This window comes from Phytophthora ramorum (genome assembly GCF_020800215.1).
Source record: "Phytophthora ramorum isolate Pr-102 chromosome Unknown Phyram_PR-102_s0004, whole genome shotgun sequence".
In the NCBI taxonomy this organism is placed as follows: Eukaryota; Oomycota; class Peronosporomycetes; order Peronosporales; family Peronosporaceae; genus Phytophthora; species Phytophthora ramorum.
Genome location: NW_027150650.1, coordinates 3,595,427 through 3,605,137, shown reverse-complemented (window position 1 = coordinate 3,605,137; position 9,711 = coordinate 3,595,427). Strand labels below are relative to the sequence as shown.

The 9,711-nt window shown below is 50.0% G+C and overlaps 2 protein-coding genes across 2 annotated transcripts; one reads left to right on the top strand and one right to left on the bottom strand.

Annotated features, from left to right (window-relative positions):
* Positions 1-916: 916 nt before the first annotated feature.
* On the bottom strand, positions 917-1,988 carry KRP23_5542 (Ras-related protein Rab-11B; the record flags this gene model as incomplete). Its single annotated transcript, XM_067890623.1, has 3 exons — positions 917-1,479; positions 1,564-1,694; positions 1,768-1,988. The coding sequence occupies 3 exons, from the start codon at positions 1,986-1,988 to the stop codon at positions 917-919; spliced, it is 915 nt and encodes a 304-aa protein (XP_067747154.1).
* Positions 1,989-2,229: 241 nt separating this feature from the next.
* KRP23_5541 (uncharacterized protein) lies at positions 2,230-5,532 on the top strand (the record flags this gene model as incomplete). The annotated part of the gene is made up of 4 exons (XM_067890622.1): positions 2,230-2,437; positions 2,520-2,862; positions 2,937-3,470; positions 4,431-5,532. The coding sequence occupies 4 exons, from the start codon at positions 2,230-2,232 to the stop codon at positions 5,530-5,532; spliced, it is 2,187 nt and encodes a 728-aa protein (XP_067747153.1).
* Positions 5,533-9,711: the final 4,179 nt, after the last annotated feature.

The following is a 9,711-nucleotide window of genomic DNA, read 5'->3' as shown; positions in this document are numbered from 1 at the left end:
ATGCAGTCGAAAATAGATGCTGTCACATTGTCTAATTGCGCTTTGCACCGAGTTCATCAACTTTTGTATCGATGAACCAGGAAATCGAGTCTGACGAATGCAAGCGCGGTGTTGGCGATGGCCAAAGCTGGGAAGACGATGTCCCTAAGTGGATAGAGTGCCAGAGAAACAAGTCAAACAAGGAAGTCGATGCCAACTACCGTGCTTACACCCCACAACTAATGGACACGCAGGAAATCCAAGCTTTGCGTGCTGCACTGAGCCGAAGTGAGGTGCAGATTCAACAGCAGGGTCATATGCAAGAATACGTGCCTCGTAAACCGGCCTCGTCGTCCAAATTGCGCCGATGGTACGATCTACCTCGAGATCACAGATCGGCAAGCCGTCCAAGCAAGTCTGCTGGCTCGCCATCGCGCCTCGAAAAATCGAGGTTGAGTTCGAGGATGAGCCCCAGCCGTCGTCCAAGGACGTCAACTAGGTCAACGCCGACTGGGGTTAAGACGGCAGAATTCGCGAAGATTCTGAAGCAAGAGGCACGCCAAGTTCGAGGTATTGTTGCAGACTTTAGTTTCCAAAAGCACTCCGCACTGAAGAATTATTTTCCCTTTGCAGAGCTGGAGCGCCGTTATCAGGATTCTAAGCGGTCTTTGCTTGACGTGAGTACCATGTCACGATTTTGTGCATTTACAGCATCTAACGAAGTTACGCGGCTTGTGTTCACTATCACTTTGCAGTACATTGAAGTTGTCACTTCATGCAAGCCAAATGACCGTGTGGGAGGCCAAGAAATCTATGAACAGCTCGCAGATTTGACTTCCTTCGCAGCTCGGTGCAGCATGTCTGAATAAAGGTGTTATGGGTAATGCATTATATTGTGAAGTGCTGCGTGCTCGAAAGAATGGTTTGTCGATGCCAGTTAGAAAAACTTGCAGTCGAAAAGCGAGCTTGAGCTAGTTGTTTTGGCGTTGATCTCGATGGTGGCAAGTGAGCTTTCTTGAAAATCATCTAGTCGCGCTCGATGAATAGCGACAACGAGGTCACGGAAGGCTTCTTCAACGTTGAGCCCCGTCTTCGCTGACGTCTCGATGTATGCCATGTGGTGCGCAGCTGCAAATTGCCGAGCTTCCTCCGACGACACAGCTCGTTTGTCTGCAGGAAGATCGCACTTGTTGCCGACGAGTGTTGCGTGCAGTCCGGGTTCAGCAACGTTGAGCAACTGATCGAGCCATCTCTCGACATCGAGCAAGCTTGTTCGGTTGCCAACATCGAAGACCAACAACGCACCCGCCGCCTTCCGGTAGTATGTCGACATCATGGCGTGGAATCGTTCCTGTCCAGCGGTATCCCAGATTTGTGCTTTCACGTCGGCGTTGTCGACCTTGATAGCGTGGGTAAGAAACTCCACGCCGATAGTAGAAGCGAAATCTTCGTTGAACTCGCCCTTGTGAAGACGACTGATCAAATTGGTTTTGCCGACACCTGAATTTCCAAGTAGGACAACTGAAACAAGAAAGTTAGGTCGTGCGCAAAACCAAGTTCGTTGTATGAGATTGGTGTACTCACTTTTGTTGACGGGGGGCTTGCTGGGGCTTCTTGGTGTCGTTGGAGCGACGTATGAATACATCGCCACAGGTTCAGCCTTGCGGGTTTCGGTCGAAATGGGTGGCGGGTTTGTAGAGAACGTTGTGCCATACCTTCGCAAAGGGAACAGTATAGGTTACGATCGGAGAACTAGCGCACCTTAAAGCCCAAGCGTTTTTCACGTACTTCTTGTCGAGTTCAGCGTAGAGTAGATGCATTTGATGACCGTACGCTTGGACCAGAGCGTCCACATCTTCTAGCTTGTCTTGTAGGCCTCGTCTTGTGTAGAAGTCCCGAAGAAACTCGCTCGGCGTAAGCGTGTCTACGTCATCGAATATCGTGAGAGGGTTGATGCGGGAGAAGAACCCCTTTGAAGGAGGTGTAGCACACGGGACGTAGTCTGTCATTTTCTGTAGTCAAGAAGCAGGGATTGAGAAGTTCTACCGGAAAATGACTGAACAATCTGCTGCACTTGCAGAAGTGCACCGCGTTGATGGTCCTGATCTCCTTCACCGCACAAAGGTTATTAGTGTCAGGAATAGCGTCAACGGCAATTCTGGTGCGAGGAAACGATCGTGAGTCCTGCCGATCCTAGAAACGTCTCGATAGAAAGTCGTCTTGGTTTACCAAAGGATTCCCACGAGAGTAATGCAGTCTGATGAGGTCGTGCGAGCAGGGTATTTAGAGGAAGAGGAGGCAAGGAACGGGTCCAAGGTTGCCCGTGGTAGCACGCTTCAACCTTTAAAGCGTGAGGCAGTTGAGTCTTCATTCAAGAGCGAGCAGGTGCAGCGATTAAGGAATATTGAGATGTGGAGTATTAAGTGCGTCGCAGAAGAGCAAGATTTTGAGCAACAAGGTAGGATTCTAGCGTCTACCATTGAGCAGATTAATCTCAGTGCACTGACTGTGTGGCTACTCCACATTCAATGTCGCTGCAGCTTCTCGTTTCGAGTACGATTTTTCAATGGCTCTGCTGTCCACGGATCACCTCGGAGTCCCAAATCCTCTACGAACAGCAATTTGCTTCGATGTGCTGGCAAAAATTAGCACCAAGTTCCCACGTTTTCAGAACCTAACACGCATGACGCGAGCAGAGTTGGAACGAGCAACATACATGAACGATTCTTCTCCGACGTCGGAGATGAAGACTCAAGTATTGACACTAGAAAACGGAGGAAACTTTTTTGCACCAGAAACCTTGAAAGTATCGCTTGCACGGCGAGCTTACTTTACGGAGCTTAAGGAGGTTCTTGCCGAAAAGGATTCACTGGAGCAGCGTCTGTGAGTGTCTGCCACGAGTTATAATGGGGAAATCCAGACTGACGTGTTGCTTTCTGTGTTGTACATTGACACAGATCCCGACTTGATGCACTGCATCAGTTCATGCTCAAGAGGTTGCGTAACAATGAGTTCATGGTTGATCGCCTTGCTAATCGATGGGGGAGACTGGTAATGCGACAGACTTTGGCGGATTGGAAAAAGATCATTATCCGCAAGAAGTACACGCGTGTTCTACTCGAAAAGACTCGCTGGCGTTGGGCGAAGCAGAAGCTCATGCGCCTGTTTCGTCGTTGGAATGACTACGCGGTGGCTGAAAAGGTTCGCAAGTTACACGAACAGATTCAGCTTTTTCGAGACAACAAACATGATTTTCAGGAACTTATTGGAAGGCTACAAGTGCAGATCGAAAGTGCGAAGGTGGAAATGAAAGCCCATCGTGAGCATCTGGACTTGGCTAAAAGACACACGTTGTCTCTGGAGGAACTACTCACCCAACTGGAGCTTCGAGTTCGACAGAGCCAGGAACGAAAGCTACAAACCATTTCCAACCAGTGGGGGAAGCTGTGCTTTGCGTTCGTCGACTGCGAGTGCGACTACCTGCAAAACATGTTGGATGCAGTTTCTGCAGACGACTATGTTGACGTGAGCGTTCTACTTTTGAAAGGAGAAGACGAATCGGATCTTCTTAACCTGCCTTCGGAACTATTGGTTCTCAGATGGATTAACTTTCAGCTTGAACAGTGCGGAGGCTCCTTTCGTCATTTTTTCCCATCCAACGCAGGCTTGATTCAAAACTTTTCCTCGGACATGCACTGCTGCTACGCACTTCGCCACATCCTTCATCGTTTGCTAATGCTCAAGCGTCGACGGCAACCAGCAAGGCCTGCTAGAATGCAGAGCACATTCACATTACTATCACGAACTACCGCTGGCTCTGCCGCTGCCAATGCGATGTCAAAGAATTCCCCATTTCCAACTCGTGAGGAACTGCGCACTGCTTTAGCGGAGCAGTTGAATCCAGCCTGCCCAACGTTTCTGTGTGATCATGTCCTCACCAACGAAATGGCAAGTGATCTGGTGTTTTGCTTGTTCGGATTCCTAGTATGCGAGCATCCAAGCCTAACGACTCAGCCACCAGAAACTGGACAATCATCTAACCCAACTAGTACATACCCGTGGAATGAAGCCCAAGTGGCACTAAACGATGCCCGGACAATTTGGGATTCCGTGCGATGTCAATGGAGAGAACTACATACCTCATTTGACGTCCTGGAAGCGACAAAGATTCCTCCGGAAGTGACAACACCTCCTCATTTGCTGGCTAAGGCTAGCATCGTACTCCAGAATGCTGTGAACACAGTGCAGTATGCTTGCTCAAAGCGAAGTATCGCGCTGCGGGTGTGGGGGTGTCTGCAACGTCGGATACAGCAAGATGCTCTCCGACTACTCGTTCGCCGAGGTCGTGAGCAAGCCCCATTCGAGCTGGTTGATCGACGAGTTTGGCGCGAGAAATATATGTTGACGACTCTGCATAGAACAAAAATTGCTGAAGTATTTCTTGGTCAAAGTGAGAGCAAGCAGACAAGTGAAGAATTGAGTGAAGAGCTGCAGCGAGTTGAAGAGGTATTGGAGGAGCACTACGAGCATTTCAGGCGCATTTATCGCTTCTACGCGAACATTGATAGCAGTCGTTTATGTCTTGGTGCATCTGGAGGGGACAGTGTGGTAGATGAAGCACGCTTCTTTCACAAAATATCTGTCACTATGTCGCTGGCAGAGTTTTACGTGTTCCTGAAGGAATGCCAAGTTTTTGGCAAGGCTCGGCCATTCCCGTACGACCTAGTTCAGAGCGTGTTCGAGAAAATATGCCCCGATGTTGCAGCCTCAGTGGAAACTGCCACTTCAATGCTACCTCTTACGCATACGCTTTCGGCCCCAACAAAACAATCTGGCAGCGGAAATGCACGTGAGATGTCCCAGGCAGAGTTTGTGGAGGCCCTTGTTCACATCATTCGCAGCGGCCGCGTGCAGTGGAGAGGGGATAATGGAATGATCGCAACCTTAGACCAACGATTTCGCAAATTTCTGGAAGAGATCATTTTCCCGAACGCCATGCACGCTGATGAGGAGAAGAGCAACGTGTTCCCACCACAACTGCTAACGTTCGAGTGCCGGGAGGTGTTTACCACACACCATAAGAAGCTACGCTCCATGTACGTGCACTTTGTTGCGAGCGAAGTGAAACCTGAATCACGATTTGCAAATCAGGACAGTGTCGGTCTTCGTGGTTCCTCGAAAATGCTGTCTGCAAACGGCTTCGTCAATTGCTGCCAGCACTTCGACCTTTTTCGCGACAACTTGTTGCACTTCGACGATGTCCAGCACATTTTGGCCGAAACTTTACAGCTCGAGCGAGAAAGCATTCACTTCGACTTGGCACCCGAAGTAGTGCCAACTTCTGCCGACGATATTCCACAGGCGAGAACCGTCGAACCGAAGATCAAGTCGAAGATTAGGCAGCACGAAGAAAGCGTCCTGATGACGCTGGCTGAATTTCTCGAGGCCCTTGCGGCAGTGGCTTGCTATTTGAACCCAGACGTGTTTGTGCCTCTTGCAGCTAAACTCGACGCGTTCTTCAGCGAGCGTCTCGACTCCAGCGCCATCGCGTAAGTGTAGCAGCGTATTGGTTTTATATCCAGAGTTCACTCATAGAACGGAGGTCACAATGCACACATTTTTATTTATCCACCGCGCTCGCGCAACATCGTCTGCTCGAGCAACGTGCAAGTAAGCCAAGGCCTCACAAGCGGGACTCTCAGGTCATCCATGAGTTCGACCCGAACTTTCACGCACTATGATACATAGCCGCCTTGCAGCTCACGTCACCACAGACTTTAAACACACGGAGCAATACATTATAGAACTCAAAGACTAGCAAGTGCCTTTACATTGATCATATCCGGGCCTGTGATCAAGCAAACCCGACGCGGCACAATGGCCGCAAAACCAGCCAAGACTTGTTAGAGATGTCATACTACTGCACCTAACTCAAACTAATTTCCATACAAGCAAGCCGAACTAATTTCCACACAAGCAAGCCGAAAGAACTAAATCTTGAAAGCTGGTGGTGAGAGAAATCACGTGTCTTCTACAACAGATTCGTGGCTGTATTGACGACACCCAGCAGCTTCGTGAGGATAGCTTCGCGTTTGAGAAGCGTCCACAGACTGGACCAGAAACTCTGCTGAAATTCATGAATGGCATCCATATACTTTCTTGAAGTGCTGAGGTTTTCTTGACCTTGAACACGTTCAATCTCAGCTTCTCTTCTTGTTGCTGAAATAATGAAGAGATCTGCGTACTCTCGAGCAAGGCGAGGGTACTTGCTTGTGCTCCACGGGCTCGTCTCGTACTGCTCCTACTGCCTCGAAAAAATAATATCAAAACCGTAATTACTGTATTGCCCCACTACAATAATTGATTATTGGCTGTACACAAAGTCAATAAAATACGATATTGTCCCAATAATACCAGTACAATACCGGTTCTGTAGCATTTTGGGCTGGGTACCACAACGACTGGCAGGCAGGCGGAGAAAGCAATGGTTGGTTTGCAGACAGCACGTCAGCGCGCAACACTCCAGCCCGTACTTCATTCAATTTCCATTTCGACAAGATGGCCCCTAACCGAGAGATCTGCGCATTCTTCTTTGAAGACATAGGGCAAGGTGACTTTCGGTGCCAGCTCTGTGGAGCCCCCCGCAAGCAGCAACCTGGATTTAGCTACAGCAACTTGATGTCCCATCTCATCTCCACCCATCCCGACTCGAGACGACATACAATGACTCGAGGGCGTCAGATGTTCCCATCACCAGCTTCGGCTACGTCTCCGAGGCAACCCAGCACCGATACAAATGGCCTCAATGGGTTGTCGAAAGAAACCAACCGATTTCGGAAGTGGACAACCCGCTCACGCGGTTGATGTCCTGTCTGAAGCCCATCTTGTCCAAGACGTTGAAGTCCGCCATGCAGCGGTGCTCGAAGAAGATCGGCGTGCTGATTGAGAAGGCGATGGGCAAGCTGTCCGGCGTAATGTGGAATGGTTGGTCCCACTCTTCAGTGCACTACGTGGTGGTCTATTGTATGTACCACGTGAACGGCAAGCGCCGCGAGCGACTACTGGCGCTGTCGCCCATCGAAGAGAGTAGTCAAGATGCTGAAGTACACATCGAGATGTTCATGCGTGTGTTGGCTCTGTACAACAAGAATACCTCGATGGTCGCCTTACTGGTTGGTGATAGCTGTAGTACCAACCTGAAGATTGCTACGCTACTGGAGCTGCCCCTGGTCGGTTGTGCGAGCCACCGCTACAACTTGGCGGTAAACCGGTATCTGGCCGCGTATGAGACCGAGCTTGCTGCCCTGAACCACCGCATGGTGCAACTAACAATTCGGTGGAGCTCGCGAACTTCACGGACCTGGTTCCTATCAAACGGAATATGACTCGCTGGTCCTCGACGTTTGAGATGGTGCTGCGCTATAAGCGCATTCGAGATGCTATTCGACAGGTTGATGCTGTTGAAGAGAATGTCCCTACCGGAGCAGTTCACAAGAAGCTGATGAGCCTTCTCGAGCACCTCAAGAAGCTGGCTAATGTCTGCAAGACACTTCAAGACGAGAGCACAAGCATGGCGGATGTACGCCTTTTGTTTGACAAGGTGACCGATGACTATTCCGTCATGGTCAACCACTTGCGCCCGAGTGCAAAAATTGTGCACACGCCTGTATTTGAAGCTGCCTTGGTCAAGATCGGTAACGGTAGCAAGTTGAATGCTCTGAAGCACGTTCCGTGCAGTGCTTCGTGGTGGAGCCGGAGGTCAGCGCCGGAAAGAGGAAGGAGCGTTCGGACAACAACTACGCCAGTGAGACTCCAAGGAAGAAATCAGCCTCGCAACGCTGGTGCGACATCGATCAGCTATGACCCTCTGGCCAAAATGGTCCCCCCGATGTCGAACGGTTGAACGTTTGTTCTCGCAGTGCAAGTTAGGTTTTGACCCCTCACCGGACGTGCATGCTGCCTGCTAACTTCGAAATGCTGGCGTTCTTGCGCGCGAATCGGGACTTGTGGAACGCCTCGTCGCTTGTTGACTCCGAATAGGTAATATCAACCAAGCACGTAATGCAACTTCAATATACTGATATTGGTCCCGTTATTATTATTGCTCCTCTTCATACTGCCGTAATTACTACTGACGACTCGGTCTTGTTACAATATCATACTGTATTGCCCGAGGCCTGGCAGAACGCCATCAAAAATAGAGAACATCTCGGGCGATGGTTGCAGCAGCGAGAAGGTCACAGTGCGCTAGAGTCGCTTTGCGGTGCTCCGTTGAGCAGCAGTGATGTCAAAGGCTGCAGCACTGTCAAGCCCCGTGCTGATCTCGTCCATGAAAGTCACGGAGTTGAGACCAAACTCCATCTCACCCGAGATGCCGCGATGCATATCGCTCACCATAATGGTCAGTGGTCCCTAGCGATTGTAGAGTGACGTGCGGAAAGTACTGGACAACACTTCGTGCGACAGCAAGCGCTTGTTCCTCAGGCAATAGATAGGTCTCAGCACTATCACGAAGCTTAGCGACAGCACTCGTGCGCAAATTTGAGTGTTTCGCACACGACCAACGTTGGTAGGTGCTTATCCGTTTGTGTGGCGTGGTTGACGAACTGTGGCAGGTGCTTCAACGGGGAGCACCGATGCAGAGCATTTCATGATGGGTCTGTCTATCGGGAACTGTCCACTCAATAGCTTCATGGGAGTCGACTTGCCCGACCCCGGCTGTCCGAGCTCAAGCGTGACGCTGCCGTACCCCGCGACATCTCCTTACGCACCGATTTGTCTTTTGATGACCGGGGCGCGAATACTTTCAGCACTTTATTATTGAGCTCGTCACGTGAGTCTGACACTTACCTGCCCTTCATTGTCAACCCAGAGCTGTGGAAATATAGATTGTATATTGATTGTAGACAAATCGGTTATTGCAATCTCAGCAATCTAAATGACGAAGATTTGTCCTCACTGCAATTGTCGTTCTTCCATCACATTTGGCAGTGTCACTAGATTTGGGCGCTAGCTATCAAAATCTCAACCGCGTCAGATTCGAAATCTTTTTCCATGTTGCTGAGTGACTGAGATGTCCCGCCTTTATTTAAGTACAGATTACCACTTATTGACTCAAAGTGCCTGTAACAGCAGCTCGCGAATAAAAAACATTGTTGGCGGTATTCCGGTTGATTTTCGCTTAAAACTGAATCAACAGTATGCTGAGGTCGATCAGTTTTCATCCCTTTCTTTCTGCGCCGTACCCAAACCTAACATTTGGTAGCACTCGCTCTTGGTCCTCCTCACCATAGGACTGAATTAAGCGTTGTATACACTATAAATCAAGTTGAAGTCGGGGTAGCGCTGTGCCGCCGTACCTCGGTATTTCCTACGAGGGAGGAAATTGGGTTTTCCTGGAGAAGAAGAGATCCACGTTTTCCAAGTCCGTTCATGACCGTTCCAGCTTCAAGACATGAGGAACCGAGTGAGGCCGGCGTCAAGACAATGCGGGGGTAGCCGGGCAGTTATGCCTGAACCTTATCCCACGGGTGGCGCCAGGTGTTCTGGTCCGAGCCGGTGGAGAATCAAAGTAGAGGCCGCATCAGAGGAGGCACAATGACGCAATCGACGATCTTCTCCTTGCTAACGCTAGACCAGCCATCCGATATCATCGCAGCTTTGGCTCATCCTGCAGTCGTGCAACCAACGCGGCCTTCTTAAGTTCAAACTCCTTCGTCAGGAGGCATCCTG